Here is a 19,993-nt window from a genome sequence, read left to right as displayed (position 1 = left end):
CCAAAGGGCTTTGGGGATTTTTTAAACATCCCACTGAACATCCCGCCTGACTCCTGTAGAAAGAAAAAAAAAAAGTCACGTAGTAATTACTCACACTATATACATGTTGCTTGAGATCAAATAGTGTCTATTTTTTTTATTTTTGAACTGATGCAGCTTTCAGATGGACAGACAAGGATTCACACATCAGCCAGTACTTTCTTTCAAATTGCTGATGAATGCAGGTTTCCCTCGCTCTTTCCAAACACACAAAAACAAAAACAATACACGCCCCCAAATCCTCTATTCAATGAGTCGAGCTCTGCACATCAGAAATCCCCAGCATATGTCACTGGCGAACTATCTCAGTGTTTTTGTACAAATAAATGTTTCTACCCTCTAATGCCAACTTCTGTCTGAAAACATGGAAATCACATGACCAAATATCACATAAAGTGTCTGTATCATTTAGTGGAATTTATTTGTTTATTAAATGTACTGTATAATTTTATATTATTAAAATTATTAGGTTTTAACTATATTTTTTCAGTGTTTTGTTGTATCTTGGTTTTATCTGTTATATCTTATGTATCGTATCACAACTTTTGTTCAGGCTGTGATCCCTGATTGATCTACGCTGGCTTTGTTGATAAAGATGTTTAAAGATTGCTTGGAACTTAAAAAAAATATTTCCTAAATGAACATTTTAAAAAAAATAATAATTTGGCTGATGAGACTCACCTTAGTGTTGGTGTTCTCAGACAGACTGTCGTTACTGACCGAGAGCTTATCGTCCAAAAGATCCTGAAACGTAAGACAATCCGTCAGTTTATTACCGAAATAACCCAACACCACATGTTACACGGCAGAAATGAAGCTGATAATTGTATTTCCCCGGTGTGTGCAGTACATGTAATAGACCGTGTAATAGAAGATTGTGTTTCACCTGTGAAGGCCTCCGGACATGTCCTGGTTTGGGAGATCGTTTCAGTATCCCACTGAACACACCTGATTTGTCCTGGAGACAAAATGGCAGAGAAAGGTTTAGTTTCAAAGACTAACGTGAGTGACCTGTGTGGGAGAACCAAAAGTATCACAGAGCAGAAACTGAACTCACCTTCGACGACTTGTTATTGTCTGTTAAGCTGTCGCTACTGGCAGAGAGTTCAGGATTTTGTAATGAGAGGGTGGCCTGTGAACACAAAAAAAGTTGAGTACCTAATCTGAATATTTTCAAACAACTTTGGAAACACTCATATTCAAATATATACTGTATGTATCATATTTATTCATGTATTTTTAATCACACATTGCAAGGACTCAGGTCAGAGTCTTACGGTAATTACTAGAGGTTTAGAGAATTACAAAACTAATATAAATAAATAAAACATGTAAATAAAAGGATGAAAATCTTCTACTGGATTTTGATGCCTTGTTTGTTAAAAATAAAGGCAGCCTGACACACCTTTCTTTTTCTGTGACCTACAGTAACCTCTGGCTGCACATGTGGTATTCATGTAGGACAATGTTTTCATTGATGATTTCCTAATGGTTTACTTTTTCAATTAATAAATTAATTGTTTAACCCAAAATATTCAATTTAAAACTGTTTAAAACAAAGAAAAGCAGCAAATCTTCACATGTAAGACTTAGGAACCAGCAGATGTTTGACATTTTTGTTTGATAAATGGTTTAACAATCGATTGCTAAGCAAAGTATCTGTTAACTAATTGATTAATCGACAAATCATTACAGTTCTAGTGACCAGTCGCATGTTTTTAATATAAAAAACAAGCTGTACAGCACAGTAAGTTGAAGAAGGCCACTACAAACCTGTGGTTGATCGTCTTTGGTGGATTTGGTCGTCTTCTTAAACATTCCTTTAAACACGCCTCCTTTGTCCTGAAACATGAATTCATATGTCAGTCACTGTCACTGAAAAATAATGTGATACAATATCTCCTCAGTTTACAGTAGTCAGTGGTGATCAGAAAACTGAAATAAGGTTTGAATAGAAAATTGAAACAAAGCACAACACAAAGAGTTTACACGCCTTGGAGTCGTTGTTGGCTGCCAGACTGTCGTTGCTCTTTGAAAGTTCACCATTGGCCGATAAATTGTCCTGTAATGTCAGCATAAAGTATTTGTGTGAGTATATGTAGAATCAAATATTGTAAATCCAAGATTACATTATATTGTGACTATTATGCCTAAACAAAATAATAGTTACTGTGGTTTTATTCTAATCTAGTCTTAATCTTGTGAATTAAAAAGCTGACAAATCAAGCTACATCATCACATACAAAAAAATCCTGTAAATGCAGTATTGCCATTAAGTACTAGTTAGTGACTTACAACACTGAGGACAATGACTACGTACAGTACAACTAATGATACTAAAGAGCTGACAAGTTTCTATCAAACCACTGTATAAACTGTCATATTGCTCAGCTCTACAGCGTAGTAGCTCATCTCTAGCTTTAAATTAAATAAAGTAAAAGTTAAAACTACAACAACACCTGTGCTTGAGCAAATGGTTCTGCAGACTTGGAGGATCTCTTGAACATCCCACCGAATAACGCTGCTTTTTGCTGAATGAGGGGAGAAGAAGTAAAAGAAGAGAAAAAAATATACTAAAAATGTATTTGAACTAAAAATGTACCTCAAAAATGTTACGGATGAAATCATAAAAACAAGAACCATCTCCACTGTTGTTGTCTGTCAAGCAGGTGTCAGTACTGACACTGAAGCCACTTTCAGTATGAGTGGGTAACTGAGGTGTAAATATACACTGTCATGACCTGTGAGTCAGCAGCATAAATCTGTCCCACTGATCACCAGCTTTATATGGAGACTGAGCTGGGTGACAGTTCACTCAAGATTTTATGGATAAAAGGATGTGTTTTTTTTTTTTTATTCACATCTCAGAGTCCAGCTTCATGTCCAGATTTCAAGTCTGGACTTGAAGCTGGTTTCATGCCTGGGCTTGAAAACCTGATGATTGTCTTGTGCACTACTGAAGTACAATATAAACTCTGTTGGGTCCTCCACCCTCTATCTTGTACCTTAGTGTCGCAGAGGCACCCTGTGTCAAAACTGAGTTATAATACCATCATTGGTATACTTTATATTATGCTAATTTGTTGCAATTTTCTGTTTTATTATTTGCTTTAATTTTTCAAGTAATTACCTCTATTAGAGTAATATTGTTTCTACACAGTATTGTCAGGCTACAACCAACAATTATCTTCATCATCAATAAATCTGACAATTATTTTCTTTCATAATCCATTGATTGTTTAGTATGTACAATAAAACATATCATAAAATAGTCCAACCTGCCTGTCATTATTCCCTGAAGCCCAAGTTAACATGTCTAAATGTCATGTTTTGTCTGACCAGCTGCCAAAAAACAGAACTGAACTCAATCTAGCAAATATTCACATTTGAGCAGCTAGAGTCAATGAACCTTTAACACTTTCCTTTAAAAATGACAAGTTATCATTTATCAAAAAATTATGCCAGTTAATCAACTAATTGATTAATCAACTAATTATTTCAGCTCTAGAGCACTGGTTTGTTTATGGGTACTTAAAGAAATAATGTCTGGTGGGGGTCTGTCAAAACAGATTTTTGCCCCATGACCCTCTAGGAAGTTGATCCAGCCATGACACTCAAACTAAAGATGAAAGTCATCGCTTTATCTTCACAGTCATTGTTTATTGTCACGAAAATGAGTCAGTGTCCATATTTGTGAACCGCACCGTGCATTTGTTTTGTATATGGAAATTTTCAGTCACACAGATTGATGTCAGGTCGGTAACCTGCACAAAACACGTAAATAACTGGCTCTGAGAATAAAAACACTAACTCTGCAAACCTTAAAAGTAGCTTAAGTAGCAGCTAAAGTTGCTAAAGTGACATTAAAAACATTGAAAATGTACTCACTGCAACGCCTCCTCCATCACACTCCAAGTCCAGGTCGTGGTACCGATCCTGTCAAACAATAACGGCATGTCCTGTCATTAACGGTTATTTATGAATACATTAACCCACATTTTCAATCATTATCATGCAGTTTGTGTCGAGAAGAAGCTATAGGCAAACGTTTAAGTTCAACCTTTAACTCACCATTGGCGACTCTTCGTCTGTCCTTGTTTAGTGCTGTTACTCCGCTGGTTAACCGACGGTAGTGGATAAATATTGGTGGAAATGTTTCAGTCCTCGGCAAGAGTTTAGGTCCTAGACATGGTTCCCGTGTCGATACTGTCGGTTGTTTTCACTCGCTGTGATGTGGAGTTAAAGAGCCTCCCTGCTCAGTGAAAAAAAAAGCTGGAGATCAGAGACTTCCCACTGATCCTTGTGACTTCCGTGTGGGTTTTCATAAAGTGCACACTGAGACCGGCGGATCCAGTTTTTGCTCTTCTACCTGTGTTTTGCTGTGTTTTGTCCTCCAGGAGAGGGTGTGTCTGTCTCACCTGACAACTGCGGTTCAGCCTGATGCTGCTTTCAAGTGCTGCTCGTACTTTTTCGACTGCTCGCGCTAAAACATTTCGGCCAATGAAAGACGAAATACTTTATTTATTATTTTTTTATTGAGGTGTTCATGCCCTTTTGACTGAATAAAAACATATGATGCAAATTAAGTCTGCGTGTATGTTTTTTTTGTATCATATATGGCAAAAGCACAAATACACATTTTGTACATATTTATTAACTTATCAATTCTATTTTAAATATATAGAATGATGTATATTACTGAATACATTTATTTAAACCTTAATGTGTGTGTGTGTGTGTGTGTGTGTGTGTGTGTGTGTGTCTTTAGACAAGGCAAAGCAAAGCAAGGGAAATTTATTTGTATAGCGCATTATCATACACAGAAGTCATTCAATGTGCTTAAGAGAAATAAAAGAATCATAAAAAAGTAAAAAGAAAAAAGAAAGGTAAGTAAGTAAAAGTAAAAAGCATCATAAGATAGATAAGTATAAAAACACAGATTATGCAGTAGGTGATATCTAACCTTTTAGGCTTATATACATTGAACTTCTCAGAAATATATTAGGGCCCAGACCATTTAGTGACTTTTAGATAATAAGTAAAACTTTGAATTCAATTGTGTATCTGACTGGAAGCCAATGCAAAGACCTGAGAACTGGAGTAATATTCTCTTAGCTTTAGTCAGAACCTAACAGCAGCATTCTGAATAAGCTGTAGCTGGCTAATGGTCTTATTTGGTAAACCAGTGAAGAATGCATTGCAATATAATCTGAAACTTTAATGCTGTAGCCGGTAAAGGTGGGGATGTTTGGGGATTGTAATAACTTTATATACTGCTGGGTTGCTAAATGTAAAATCATAATTTGTAATTTGTCCCTTCAGATAATGTCAGAATAAACAAATATGATAAAATGCAATGTGGCAACTATGGAAGAGCAGAATTCCGTTAAGACGGTCTATAAAAAAACACATGTTGAAGCATAATTAAGATTAAATAGTGATTTTTATGGTTCCATCTTTACATTTGTTTAATGGTGAAATCATAGAAATTCAATTTCTAGTTTTATTTACTTAACATGTTTTACTGTGGCTCATTATCGACAGATAACAGAGTTGTAAAACAGATGATAAAATGAGCTTGCACACACGCAGATGATAAGCTGTGTTTACATGTCTGACATTCATCTCTCACCGTTTCAGAGGGTCTTGCCAAAATCTGACAATAACATGACAGTCACTACCCCTTCGTTTATCCAAGTAATATAAAAGAAATGCTACTAGCTCTAGATCTATCACTGACAAATTAGTTAAACATGAAGAAAGTATTTTATAGAATATTTTTTATAGGTAAACTCATGTTTCGCTATTAAACCAAACAACAAAGTGTCAACTGCACATGATTTATTGTCATATTGTCAAAGAAAATATCCATTATGGTTAATGAACCCATTCCAATTCAAATGTTTCTCATCACACCTTCCTATTTTCATTCCATTACAATTTTCAAATAAAAAACCCATTAATAAATTAAGCTCACATGAAACTATAACATAACATTTTTATAGCTTGTTTTTATACTTGCTTGTTATATTTGCAAGTTTCTAATAATCTTAATTAAAGGCACATGTAGACATAACATAATTACAGCATTACAACTGTAAAACAGTCAACCCTGTGTATGAGATGTTAATATTTCAACTTGTTTTAGTTATACATTTTATTGCACATTTACTGTCATTGAAACAAAAAAGAATCACAACATTTCTATAATCTTTGGTTATTGTAATGATAGAGTATTTCCTAAATCCTGAATTTTGTGTGTAAAATCTAGAGGATTATTCCTTCCAGGAGAGAAAGTAGATCTTTCCCTGTCCGTCACCACAAACTAGTTCAGTAGGTTTTTCTGGATTCACCTCCAAAACCAGGACAGGACCTCCACACACAAAGATACCCACCTGGAGGAGGGAAGAGAAAGAGAGTGTAGAAAAGTTATTCAAATATAGGTTCAAATATTTGAAAAAATAAACATTATTTCAGGGGAATGGATACATTTGTCAAAACGCTGCATAGGAAGAAAGCCCAACTTTAAAATAATATCTAAAAGTTCAAGTCTGAGCCAATAAATCTAAAAGTCTAGCTTTATTGCACTATACTATATAAATCCCAACTCTCAGTACTTTTTGAGTTCCCTACTGTGTCTCTGGTTCTCAGGCCCAGCCCATTCATTATATTCTGGTCTGAAATCCAGACCAAATAGGTCGTTTGGATACACATTCAATAATACTGATCCATTCTTTGTTGGTTTTGGTCTTTTCATGGGTTTCAGTGACAAAACAAAAACTGCAGAACATCACCAGACTTATCATTTAAGACTATAACGTACCTGTTTCTTGGTGATTCTGTCCCACAGCTTCACTGTCCTGTCGTAGGAGGCTGAGACGATGGTGCTGTTGGTGAGTCTCAGCACACTGATCCTGTCACTGTGAGCCTGAGGGTAAAAATAAAAATTACAAAGTACAGCGGCTGATTACTTGCAGGTCAGGTGTTTTTTTAAGGGAAATTTCAAATCTGAGATTGTGATTTAAAAGTAGCACTTAAATGATTATTCAATCAAGAGAAAATGAATCAAAAACAACTGATTCTTATAAATAATCCATTAATGATTTACTGAGCAAAAATACCAAACGTTGGTGGTTCCACCTTCTCTTATGTGAGGATTTGCTTCTTTTCATCACTGAAATTTTAATGTTGTTGGGTTTTTAAATTGCAATTCAGACGAAGCATGGTTTGCTTTTTAAAGACGTCACCCGGGAAGATGTGATGTGCCCTTTTCACTATTCTATGACCTTTTATTAGTTAAATTAACAATGAAAATTGCTGTACCTCATTAAAAACTGTATGTTGGAAAGTTAACCGAGAGTAACTTTTTTTTTTTTTGATTTCATTCACAGTGTTACAATGTAACAGTGGTGGAGCAAGATTTGAATTGAGATCCTTAAGTAAAAGTACAGAAATATTAAATATTAGCAAAATGTACAAAAAATATCAAAGTCAAAGTAGTGGTTCTGCAGAAATGGCCCCTGTGAGTGTCTGCCTTTTATATACTGCATCATATCATTGGATTATTATCACTGATGCATCAGGGTGTAAGCAGCATGTTACTGTTGGTGGTCTAGTTGGTTGAGGTGGAGCTGGTTTTAACTTTTTTATAAATTGTTGGGTAGTTGATTCTGTAACACTGCATATTTTATAAACTCATATGTTTTCCATATGATGTAAAATATTAATCTGTGAAGTAATTATTAACCATAGCTGTGAGATAAATGTATTGGAGTTAAAAGTACAGTATTTTTCTCAGTAATGTGCTGGAGAAGAATTCATTAATCATCAGGTGTTTACAAACACTCATCACAGACATGAAAGTCATGGCAATATTGGACTTTCAGTGATTTAAGATGTATGTTGTGGACTCATTCCTTCCCAGAAAAAGAACAGTTCAGAGAAATCACTGAAAGTCCAATATTGCCAATATTAATTATACTCCATTACAGTAGTTGGTGAGATGTACTTAGTTACTTTCCACCACTGCGATATGAAAATATGCAGCAGTCGTGTGTCAGAGTCAAGAGTCTCTTACAGGTTTTCTGCTGCTCCATGATGAAACCTCTGCAGGCTGGTGGAACCACATGTTTCCCTTCATGTCTCCACACACCACAAAATCTGAAAGAACATTCAACACATTAGATGATCACATATTAAAACAATAAAATAAAAAGCCGGCATGTACAGAGGCAGCAGTAGTTCTAGTAGCTATGGTTTTGCTTGAAGTGTAATTGCAACAGCTGCAGTGAAAACAGTATTGATGTTTGTGTTTCAACGATTCAACGATCAATTCATCATTTAAGCCATTTTTAAAGCAAAAATACCAAACGTTCCTAGTTTGTACCTCTGTCCACAGTTATAGCTGTTATCGGGCTTCTGTTCTTATCCCTCTCCTCCTCCTCCTCCTCCTCCCACTCCAGTTCCACCGAACTGAAAGCTGAATATAGACAACTTTTGGAGCCTATGGTAAACTGAAGAAAGAGAGGACACCGTCATCAAACAGCATTTCTTTTTACCAAAAACAAAGTTTGTGGTGCGCTGGACTTGAGTTTTGACTTAATTTGTAATGATGATGACGTGCCCGCTAAGATGGACAAAAGGAAAAGAAAGTAAACTGGTATTTTTGTTTCTATCTAGGAAGGTTTGTCTACTTAGCTCTATAATCATTCTGTGCCCAAGCTAATACACAATATTTTATTCCCAAGCATGACCTGAGAGTTAGGGCAAACATACTGACGTTTTTTTAGTCTTCCTAAATTCTTAATCTTAAATCGTTACTGTTCTAATGTACAAGTCCTTCTCGCCATCAAAATAGTGATGACAGTGAAGTGTTATCTTTAATGTAAAGCAATGATACTGAGGATATGATTTGCAGGCTTGGTAAAACTCACAAGGAAGCCAATGTGAATGTTTCCGTCTGCTTCGCCCAACAGCCACAGGCTTTTCTCATCGTTACGGGTCAGACTCAAAATTCTGACTTGTTGCTCCCAGCTGCAAAAAAAGACAAATACAAGAGGAGCTTTTAACCCGACTGAGCAGGACTGTGAGGCTGTGTAAATTAAATTTAAAATATTAAATTTAAACTGTGCCCTTACATTAACAATGAATATCAGTTTCAGCTAACTTGAGGTAACTCGATTGACAATTTAGGGCTGCGTTTGATTTAAAATAATTCAAAGGCTAACAAGAACTTCATCATCAGTATTCTAGACAGTTTCCAAAACTTTCTGATCACCTCCACCATAAATAGTTTTGCCTTCATTAACACTCCTCTGCTGCAATTCGACAAGGAAAAGTCAAAACTATAACTCACAAAATGATAAAAACATAAGGCATTTCAAGAAGAAACTAGTTTTCTCTAAAATTCCAAACCTAATAATCAGCCTTCATCAACTCGGAAAAAGATTCATTCAAACTCTGGTCCACTGCAGAAAAACCTGGACAAAGATTCAGGTACATGCTGTTGTACAGTGTGCAGCGTTACTTTGATACTTTGCGCCTCCAGTCGTCTTTATCAGGGCAGCTGATGTCAAATATGATCCCGGACTCGGACACACCGATCAGGATGGAGCAGTAGCAGAGCTGGACCACTGGCTTTGACACTGTGTGCGTGGTTACCTTCACCAGGCTGGGAGCAACCACAAAAACACAGGATAAAGATGGTTAGAGTGCAGAACTCATCACAACTCATTTCATGTCTCCATTTTTCCAAGTCTCACTAGAAATCCCCAGCTGTCTTCCACTGCTGATGCTCTGAAACCCAGTTGTTATTTTTAAAAACTTTTAAAACCCAAACACTACACAGACATGAGACTGTTTTATTCAAAGTTACAGCAAAGTATGTCATGCAAATGTATTCACTTATTCTTTTTTTTTATTTATTTTTTTACTTTTAACAGGGTGCTGATTTTATACCACTGTAGATCTTACACCGTCTCTGCAGCAGCTCCAGAGAGTTCGCTGCCTTTCCCAGAGGAGGGAAAAACAGACTGTGGCCGGTTACAGTGAGGTTGTATTCAGCATTCTGCTAATGTTAACGGATGCTTCTCATCCATACAGGTATTAATCTCTATCAAGACTGATTACATTTTAAATTTAGGTCATGGGTTGCTCTGAGAGTAATGTATTGATTTTGACATATTCATCAAATAATGTATAATTCTCATTGCAAAGCTTGCTGCTGTTTTTAAACATCTTCAAATTTAAGATATGAAACCAAACAAAAACAAAACCTCCTCATGAAAAAAAATGTTTTACTTCAAGACTGACAACTTCAAGTTTGTGTTTGCATCATTCCTCATCACATTTGTCACACGTAAATGAATGCTGGTATTAATAAAAGTGTGTTTATTGTTTTCTTGTCTTACTTCCCCAGATCTTTATTGTAAATGAGAATTTGTTCATAACGTCTGATTGTTTAAAGGTTAAAAAATATAAAATAACAAGAATGAAGTCCGTAGTTCATCCTGTATGGTGGCTTATGGTGCGTGTTTTTTTGTCGTTGTTTACCTTGCGGTGCTGTGTTGTTCATTCCACATCAGTTTCCACACGTCAACAAAACATTCCATGTAGCTGACAGCAAACTGGCCGTGAGGCATGGGGCAGATCGCTGTGATGGTGCTGCCTGAAGCCTGACACACACACACACACACACACACACACACACACACACACACACACACACACACAGACAAACAGACAAACAGACACACTGCGTCACTACACAAACACAAAAACAAACACAGTATAAATCCTTATCCTTCTTGTGCAATTCTTCACCTGCTTGCGGCCGACCACTGCGTTGTGCTGCCACAGCTCCAGCAAACCGGACGTATAACCAACAAGACACCAGTCGCCTTTCTGAGAGAAGCACACGGCTGTGACAGGGCCAGAGAGGCCGAGAGGACTCTCTGAGCAGAGAAGACAGAATGAAATGAACAAACGTCAGACTCTATTCAAAACAGCTGTAAAATAAATCATATCATAATAATTTTTCATGATACAGGTGACCAGGAGCTCCTTTACTGACTGTGACTGGCCACAGAGAAGACTAGAGTGGTCTTAAACTGATCAACTATCCAGTGTGAACTATTTTCTTTCTTAATGATATTACATAGAGGCCGAATCTACAGTATTACTTGTCGTCCATGTCCAGCATCGCACTGAGCAGTCTTCAGAAACGGTGAGGAATTCTGCGGCTCCTTGCTTGCGAACAACTCCACGAATCGCACCACTGTGACCGTTGAAGGTGCTGAAGTGCTCCATCTGCACGTCAAAATACAGGATGTGAGGGAGGAGACAAAAACTGGAAAATGAGTGGCAGTGTTTACTCTCTTTTTTTTGTATCACGGTCAAGAAGCCTGAGGAAGTCATGCTTGCTGATGAGACCAAATCAGACAGAACGTGTGAATAAAACAAATAAGCACATAAAATTGCAGAGGGAACATTGATCGTAGACTAATCTTGCATGGGCCTCAATGAAAAGGACAAAAATGACAGAAATATTTCAATAAATTGGAAGGATTTTATTTTGAGCGACAGACCTGTAGTGGTTTCCAGAGCTGCACTGTGCTGTCATCAGACGCAGTAAAAACAGTCATTTCCTCTGGGTTGACTTCAATATTCTTGTCTTAAAACCAAAGCAAGAATAAATATTAATATAAAAATAAAGCTTGGTGACTTGGTGATTAAATTGTACAATGTGAAAGAACAAGGGAGAGAGAAATAGAAAGGGAGTGCAGTTTACCTGTATTTGTGAGGAGAGAGCAGTGGTGTATCCGCTGCCTGTGGGCAGTGATGTGGCAGATTTCTATGTTGTTTTCCCAGTTCCACACGTGCAGCGCTCCCTCTGCACAGCCGGCCATCACATACTGTCCCTACACACAGTAAATAACAAGCACCAAGTCAACACAGAAGTTCCTTTATGAAGCCAAATGCTTCCTTTGTCACAACACAGTTAAATTACTGCTCTGTCCACAAACGATTGAACTCTACCCTTACATCCGTTACCTGCTAGAAAACAAGATATATTTATTTTGTCTGATGGACAGGTGTATAACTCTCTCACCAGACAGCAGACAGAGGTAAGAGGACTCCTCCAGGAGATTTCTCTGACACACCGGCCTGCCTGCAGATCCCATAAACAAAGCCTCCCATCGTTTGAGGAGCTCATCTGGAAGAGACAGACGGAGGCTGATCTATATGTGTGATCTATACCTGTGACTCAGGTTAGTTACAATTCTTCATGACACTCGTGAAGGAAAATAATGACGGCTCACCGCGCAGTCTGGAGTCCAAACACAGCCGGTGATCCAGTCTCTGTGAGAGTGAGGGAGCGACTTAGAGAGAGCAGCAGGAGACGAGTTCACATCCCACACCATCAGGGCCTGAAACAAAGACTCTCTTGTGATTACAACACAGCGCGCACCAAGTCTGACACAGTGGTTTAGTTTAGGAGCATGTCCAGCACGACTGGACATGCACCATTAAAACTTACAGTGTCAAAGATATTTATATTTCAAGTTAAAAGAATATAATTAGTCAATTAAGTGATTATTGACTGTACAGAAAATTGTATTGCCAATTGAACAATTTGGCCAATGTGTTTATTTATTTATATTTATTTATTCATTTATATCATGAATAAAGCAACGTTGAGAATATAAATTTTGGATTCATTCCTTTTATAAAAAGCTATTCTAAACTCAAGGTTCACTTCCTCGCCTTTTCTAACTCTTTCAACCAGATCCCACAGCCTTCTTCAGAAAATGAAACTCAATGCACTTGTCAAACTTGTGTGGAGAACTTCAGCCACATGATGATGAACAGGTGGTTGTATGTGAGTAAGGTTCATTCACTGAAGAAGGCCATGAGATGCAATCAAAAGCTCTGGAAAAAGATGGAAAGTGAACCTTAATTTCAGAATATTTTTTTAATCACAAAAAACAAACAAACACTCACTGGTTCTCAGTTTTATATCTTTGTACACTGACAATCTTTGAGTTTTAGAGTGATGGTTAGATAAATGACGCGTAAAATAATTTGTCCAATGTAGCAGGTAAAATACCGCCAGCATCACATCCCTGCACACAAACACTTAGATAAGATTAAAAATCCACAAATTTCTAAATAATTCTACCTGATCTTTTCCACCGGAGAGTAGCTGTCCACCATCAGGGCTGAAAGCCAGACAGGTGACTCCTCCACTGTGGCCCCTCAGCAGCGCATGAGGCTCCAGATCAGTGTCAACGGCCAGATCGCTCAACAACCACAAAACAATGGTGAAGTCATCTAATTCAAAGGGAAATACAGAAGAGCAAATAATACAACATTTACTAGTGATGTTTTAGGAAAAACATCTACTATTATATTACCTGGAAACTGGAAGTTCTTAGGACATTCTTTAAAACACCAGGTCATTTTTTTTTTACTTCACCGTCACTGACATTTACCTGAAGCTGAAGCCAAGTAAGTGGAGTTTTGAGCCAGTGCCAGGATGGCGCCTCGTTGCATAGCAAACATTCCAGATGCTTTCAGGCGCCCCTTCATTCCCTCCTCTCCCTCTTCTCTCCTCCAGACCCTCAGACGTTTGTCGCGTCCTCCAGACACCAGCAGCTCAGGTTCGGTCTGCTCTGCGTCCAAAACGACCCACAGCAGGCACAGGATGGACATGTCGTATTCGCTGGAGGCCCAGGTCATCTCACCTATGTAAGATCGCAATAAAAAATTGTTCATAGTTTCTTTGTTTACAAAATCTATTTTGGGATCTTTTTAAAGGTACATTATCTTCATTTTGTGCAATATTAATACAGAGTGGAGGAAGATAGGAGAGCTAGGAAAGAAATAGAGCAGGTGACTTGAATTAAAGTCAGACAGGTACAGTACATCCATGTTTAATGTCTGTTATTCAGTGTAATAATAATATTTTATAGCTTTGTTTCTATTGTATCTGCTTTATAACCTTGATAATACCTGTGCATCTATCTGTTCATCTATACATCAATCCTATATCCTTGGTTTATTTTGATATAAACCTTGGAAAACTCGATTTTGCCGAACTATAATTTCCTCTTTTGGCAATAAGAGACACAAGCAAGACAGAAAATACAGACACAATATAAGAGTAAATACATTTTAAAAAGAAAAACAGAAAAACACTGGAAAACAGTGTCTTAAATCAAAGCTTATTTTCTTTAGTTTGTTCAGTACATTTTTTATGCTGCAGGAAAGAATATTCATGTGACTGGAGCTGCTGTATATAGACAAAAGATCCTGTAAATGGTGAAATTTAATAATATGAAGTCATTCCTTCTCATTCTCGTTTGGCCCTCCTTTTCATATCTGTACTTGTTTGTGTTTTCCAGGGATGAAATTTTATAAGTGTGATTTTCTAGAGGCTCTTAGATTTAACCAACCTTTCTCAAAGAGCGGAATAAATTTGTTAAAATATGTTTCAAATTTAGCGTTTCTCAGACCGTCTGTAAGTGACCACAAAGCCTACTAACGAGTATTGTATACATGATGTTTTCAATATTAAATCAAATCATATGTAAATTCAAACTTTATCATTTGAATTGGCTGCCAGCAGTGTTGTTGGACTTCACTGTAAACAACGGTTTGGCGACAGTTTACGATTTACATCAGAGATCATCAGCGTGACATTTGAAAAAGGAAATATGGGTGACGCTTACAGACAGCCTGCCTTGGTATGGTGCTAAATTTCACCCGTTATCAGCAGCCTATTAACGATCAAACATAGACAACGGACAAGGTCACGGAGCGGTGGGTTAAGACTGGGTCAATTTAATTTAGTTAGGTGATCTGTGACTTTTATTTTAGTGGTTAAGTCCTTGGTCTAAAAAAAAGTTTCAGAAACACTGATGTAAACACACACCTGTATCAAGACTGAAGTTTTTGATTCCTTCACTGTGGTATCCAACAGCAGCGTAGTCTCCATTTACAGCCACACACAGAGCAGCACAGACCGACTTTACCGACTTCAGCTTCTTCTGAGGAGGCTCCTCTTCACACTGAAAAATAGAAACAATTGGAGGGATAAGAAGAGAACTTTTTCATTCCTCTTGTTAGACTGTAATAAAATAAAAACATCGGATAGAAAATCTTTCCTTCAATATGACTTGCACCTAACCCTAACTGCTCACTTACACACAAACACTATGACATGAAAGACAGGATTAAGATGAGCTAGGTGACATGAAATTATGAATAAAAGAGAAATCAGAGCTTACTTTATCATATTTTAATGCAGTGACTGAGCGTCCAAGTCCACCTGACCAGAGCTGGAGCTGTTTTACAGGAAAACGAGAAAGAAAAAAAAGAGACTATTAATTTCAGAATAAGTGAGGATGTGCTCTTAAGAGGAAACAGGTGCACGTCTCCTGCCGTTAGAAAAAGCAGAATCTTATCTGCAGCTAATGCACTGACAAAACGGCCGACATGTTTTGATCTGAGTCTTCATCAGAGCATCAATTCTCTTATTTGTAGTCTTGAAGTCATTATATTATCATGATCCTGCCATTGTGACCTGCAGATTTTAAGTTTATCTTTTGTGCTCCAGGTTCAGTATGTATATCTCACCACGTGATCTGAGCCGCCAGTGAGCAGCATGGCTCCTTCATCCAGGAAGGCGAGGACCTCTGCTGCTCCGCAGTGAGCCTGGAAACATCCGAGACAGGTGGAGGTGGGCACCGACCACACCCTGACCTCTCCAGATATAGAGCCAGAGCAGAGCATGGAGGAGGAGGAGGAGGAGAAGGAGAGACTGCGTACCGAGCGCCGGTGACCAGACAGAGGCTGGAGGAAACACACAGGAGAGAAACAGTGCTTATATTTAAAAAGCTGACCTGAGCTCCCTGTTCAAGTAACATGCAGCGTTTCTTTGGTGTCTCCTCACTCTAACTCACCGTTTGAGTTTTATTCTGGAGCCAGTTCCACACGATCACTTTCCCATTCCAGCAACCAGCAGCCAGCAGGTGACCCTCGGGGTCAAAGGTCACACAGTTCAAAGGGCTGGAGCTGAGCAGGGCTGCTACCTCATGACCTTTAGTAGAGGACCACACCTGAAGAGCAGAAAAACATCCTGACAATATAATCAAGGATGGACAACTTTGACTGTTTCAGTTGCAGGTAGAATTTAATAATAGTAGCCGGTGAAATTTAATAGCAGTAAATTGTATTATAAATATTTAGATGTGCATTAGATCCATCAGAATGGTTACTAGTCTTTCTAGGGTATAAATAAAATTAAGAATTACAATAAACAAATGAATAGCTTTTTAAAATCCTCCCAAAAGACCAAAATTCACAAACAGAGGAAAACTGGTGATTTTGCAAAGGAAAGGACAAACAATAAAATATAAACAACAACAACAAAAAAAACAAACAGCACAAAACAACAAAAAAAAAAAAAAGTTGAATGATTTGTTTGACACTAACTTTCAGCATGAAGTCCAGAGACACAGTGGCAAGGTGCTTATGGTCTGCACTGATATCACTTGCTGTTATCATATTAGTGTGGCCATCAATGAGAGCAGTCCTACAAGCAGAGGAAACACAGGTCAGTTTATTCAAACATCATTAACCTGTTTCTGTTTCTGAAGAAAAACCTGAATCCAAGGTATGTTGCTTATTGTCCTTCCTCTCACCTGCAGCCATTCCCGATGTCCCACATCTCTATTCGTCCATCGAAGGAGGTCGTAACAAGACGTCCGTCCTTCAGAAAGACACAGCTCGAGATGCCGTCACAGCTGCTCACCAGTGACTTCACCTTCTGTTCCCAGCCATGACAAAAGTCGACATTAGACATTTTTGCAGTTTCTTTTTTTCCTCACTGTGACATTTTAACAGCAATTTAGCTGTTTAGTGTGTAAAGGCTCTACAATTCATTTCTCTGTTAATGAGATTTTTTTTAACTGTCATGTATATATGAAGCCTGGTTTCTGTAATCAGGGTAGGGCTTTAGAGAAACCCATTCTTCCTAGCTAGATTTCCCCTGGACACAGATGATTTCTGGGCCATTAATGTAAACTGAATCACTACTCTGGTTTTTACATGTGCACAAAAAAAACTTCACACAAGTTCAGCAGAGCAGGAGGCGGGGCAGAAACCTAATTAACGACATGCTGCATTTACACATGGATTTTACAGTAACCACGTTACTGCAATGTATAAACAGAGCTGATTATGATTTTCTTGTAAGTAATTGTGAATATGAGTAATGCGTAAACATGTGAACAAGTGGTCAGGACTGCTAAATAGAGCCATGAATACAAATCACCCAATCATAGTCTATAAGTCCACTAAATGTGTGACACAAGTGACAGGATGAAAAGCACACGGAGGAGAGGCAAAAACATGCATTACTATTGGAAAATAATGACCCATAAAACCCCACATCCTGGAGTTGAAGTGTGTTCATACCTGTCCCGTCTGTGCGTCGATGAAATGCAGCATTCCCTGTCCAGTACCGACCGCCATCAGCTCTCCGTCCGGACTCGCAACCAAACAGGTCGGCTCAGAGGAGAAGGTCGACACCAGCTCACTGCAGTGAAACACACAGGACCACTGACTCATTTCTATAAATGTATATCAGTATTTAATCAAACATTAAAGACAAACAAAACAACGAAACAAAGTTTAGTTATGTTACATCTGAATGAAAACCAAAAGAAGTTTGATGTCTCCAGGTGGTGAAATTGCCGAATTAATTTTTAGTGACACAAACAGTGGATTTAGGGAACACTTGTAGCACACTTCTTTTAACCACCTTGCAGACAACCTGCTCACCTGGTCTCTTGAACAATCTGATCTTTGTTGTTTAACCACTCAACCACCCGGACCCCTCCTTTCCCCACCAGGCCCTGCGCCCAGGTGTGAGCAGACGTCTCTGGAGGCTCGTTGAGGGCCTGCTGAATGAAAAGAGGCGGCCAGGAGGAGAGCAGGGGGGCGTGACGCCGCAGGAAACTCCGGCACTCCTGGAAACCAACTGAGAAGACGACAGAGAAACTTGTATGAGGACTGAAACACATTCGGCAGGAATTATTGGGGTAAAATTTATTTTTAAGCACTTACACGAGGGCGCAGAGGTACACTTCTTATCTGCAGGGAAGGGAAAATTTCACAGGATACAATCATTAGGATTTTTGGTCAACCTGCCCATGCAACAAATTTAAACATGTAGTTGCACACAAGAGAACGTGTGAAGGATTGGAGGGAAAAGCATCTAAAAACCATCCAAACTACCAAAGGGAAATACCACAATTATTGCGCTGTATCACCATTCACACTCACCGTACAAGCTGTAGGTCTCCAGGAGGTGGTGCAGGAGGCTGTGGCGAACATTAGCATACAGGAAATAGTAGCTGGAGAGCAGGGAATGGAGCGCCTCCAGTTGGCCACTTTGAATCTGACCAAAGCCAAAGAGAAACACCGAGGAGTTAACAACTAAAGTAAATATCAGCAGTAACTGTAGTTCCATGGAGGTATTTTTATGATGTATAAATTAGAAAAGGAACCAGCTTAAAAATGGGTTGAATCTTGTATCAAGATCTAGTGGCTGAAACATTAAACTACAACTGACCAACAGCATGCTGGATTTTTTCTTCCTTCTGTTTTTCAAATACTCATTGATGAGAGTTTATTGGTGAATACGTACAGTATATGATTCCTGTTTGCTGGATCACCAGAGATTTACACTTCAGTTTGTTAATTAATGCCAAAGCGTTATTGCTCATGTGTAGTACTTATGTAATGAGTGGTGATAGACGGTGACTGACCAGGTTGGAGGGCAGGTGCATAACAGAGTTGGCCTCACAGTGGAGGAAGGTGTCTGTTCCCTGGGGGTCAGCTAGTGCCCACAGATGAGCTGTGGAAAGAGAAGGAGTACAGAACGGGCCACAGTGAGCTACTCTTTGAGCGTTAAGAGACAAACGATGTGATGTGGTGTTACTCTACCTGCCAGTGCCAGGTGAGCTCTGGTCCTGTCGCTTTCTGCTGGGAGGAGAAAGTCCTCAAAGGCCCGCCTCACCTCCGGGTTTGTTAGAGCCAGCAGGTCGTCGGTGTCGTGGCAATGAGACGGACCAATCAGACTGCAGGAAGGGATCCAAACAGGTTTAATCTTCACTTGGGTTGTTATCTGTAATTTTACTCAGACCTCAGTATACTGTATCTAAACAGACTGGCCTAAATGTATATTCTACCTGTAGCATGCCTCTATAATCTAATCACTATCAAACCCTAGCTTTGTCTTAGAGATGTCGTTAAGAACACAAACAAACAAGAAAAAGCAGAGAAGGGTAATTATTTTATTCAAATATCAAAGCATGAAAAGTGATCCCTGACATCCTGAAACAAGGAGGAAACCCACATTACTGCATATTACAGGGGGAGAGTTAAGATAAAAACAGGCTGTAGCTAAACTTTCTGTTGATAAGATTAAACAATGACAAAATCTCAGACATTCATTTTCTCTCTTGGATTCACTCTGCTTTTAACTCATACGGATTTCATACCTTTGTAAACTCTGGGCTATACGGGTGAAAGTTGCCATGGGAATGCGTCCTTTGGGCTTCCTGGACAGCTGCAGCACTTCCTGCCATGACACCTGGCCGTCCCGTGAGGACAGATCATTGCACGTGTTCAGCACAGAGTACAAGTCTCTCTCCCTCAGGCCTGTGAATCAAGAGGAAAAAGCGTTGGGAAGACAATGGACAAGAGTTATCACAATGTTGTGAGTGCCACACATTTTTAACCAGACACACCAAAGCCAGTGATAAATGAATAAATGAATATCTGCATAAAAATTCTGGCATCATATTCCTCTACCATAACACAACATGCTACTAAACAATTCCTCAAATGTGTTTCTCCAGAAAGTTAAAAAGTTAAAATGAAT

General features: G+C 38.5%; 1 protein-coding gene and 1 long non-coding RNA gene across 2 annotated transcripts in view; both read right to left on the bottom strand.

The window, feature by feature from the left end:
• Positions 1-2,061: 2,061 nt before the first annotated feature.
• Positions 2,062-3,976, bottom strand: LOC111230951. Its single transcript, XR_002665468.1, has 3 exons — positions 3,928-3,976; positions 2,499-2,570; positions 2,062-2,101 (listed from the first exon to the last, which is right to left on the bottom strand). It is a non-coding gene; the product is annotated as an uncharacterized LOC111230951 (long non-coding RNA).
• A 1,593-nt stretch (positions 3,977-5,569) lies between these two features.
• tep1 (telomerase associated protein 1) overlaps positions 5,570-19,993 on the bottom strand; it is a 30,930-nt gene continuing 16,506 nt past the window's right edge. Inside the window, 27 exon segments of the mRNA XM_022757990.1 lie at positions 5,570-6,434; positions 6,863-6,967; positions 8,117-8,199; positions 8,426-8,552; positions 8,973-9,072; positions 9,566-9,709; positions 10,591-10,712; positions 10,861-10,991; positions 11,220-11,346; positions 11,625-11,710; positions 11,828-11,957; positions 12,149-12,253; positions 12,360-12,467; positions 13,220-13,371; positions 13,533-13,784; positions 14,975-15,110; positions 15,330-15,386; positions 15,679-15,894; positions 16,005-16,160; positions 16,537-16,636; positions 16,746-16,870; positions 17,521-17,641; positions 17,887-18,085; positions 18,343-18,505; positions 18,876-18,964; positions 19,054-19,187; positions 19,611-19,770. Coding sequence (XP_022613711.1) covers positions 6,315-6,434; positions 6,863-6,967; positions 8,117-8,199; positions 8,426-8,552; positions 8,973-9,072; positions 9,566-9,709; positions 10,591-10,712; positions 10,861-10,991; positions 11,220-11,346; positions 11,625-11,710; positions 11,828-11,957; positions 12,149-12,253; positions 12,360-12,467; positions 13,220-13,371; positions 13,533-13,784; positions 14,975-15,110; positions 15,330-15,386; positions 15,679-15,894; positions 16,005-16,160; positions 16,537-16,636; positions 16,746-16,870; positions 17,521-17,641; positions 17,887-18,085; positions 18,343-18,505; positions 18,876-18,964; positions 19,054-19,187; positions 19,611-19,770 — 3,548 coding nt within the window. The 3' untranslated portion in view covers positions 5,570-6,314.

The sequence above is a fragment of the Seriola dumerili genome, unplaced genomic scaffold, assembly GCF_002260705.1.
Source record: "Seriola dumerili isolate Sdu_G_001 unplaced genomic scaffold, Sdu_1.0 BDQW01000291.1, whole genome shotgun sequence".
In the NCBI taxonomy this organism is placed as follows: Eukaryota; Metazoa; Chordata; class Actinopteri; order Carangiformes; family Carangidae; genus Seriola; species Seriola dumerili.
Note: the sequence above shows the minus strand (reverse complement) of the source record. Positions and strands in the feature narration are given on the sequence as shown.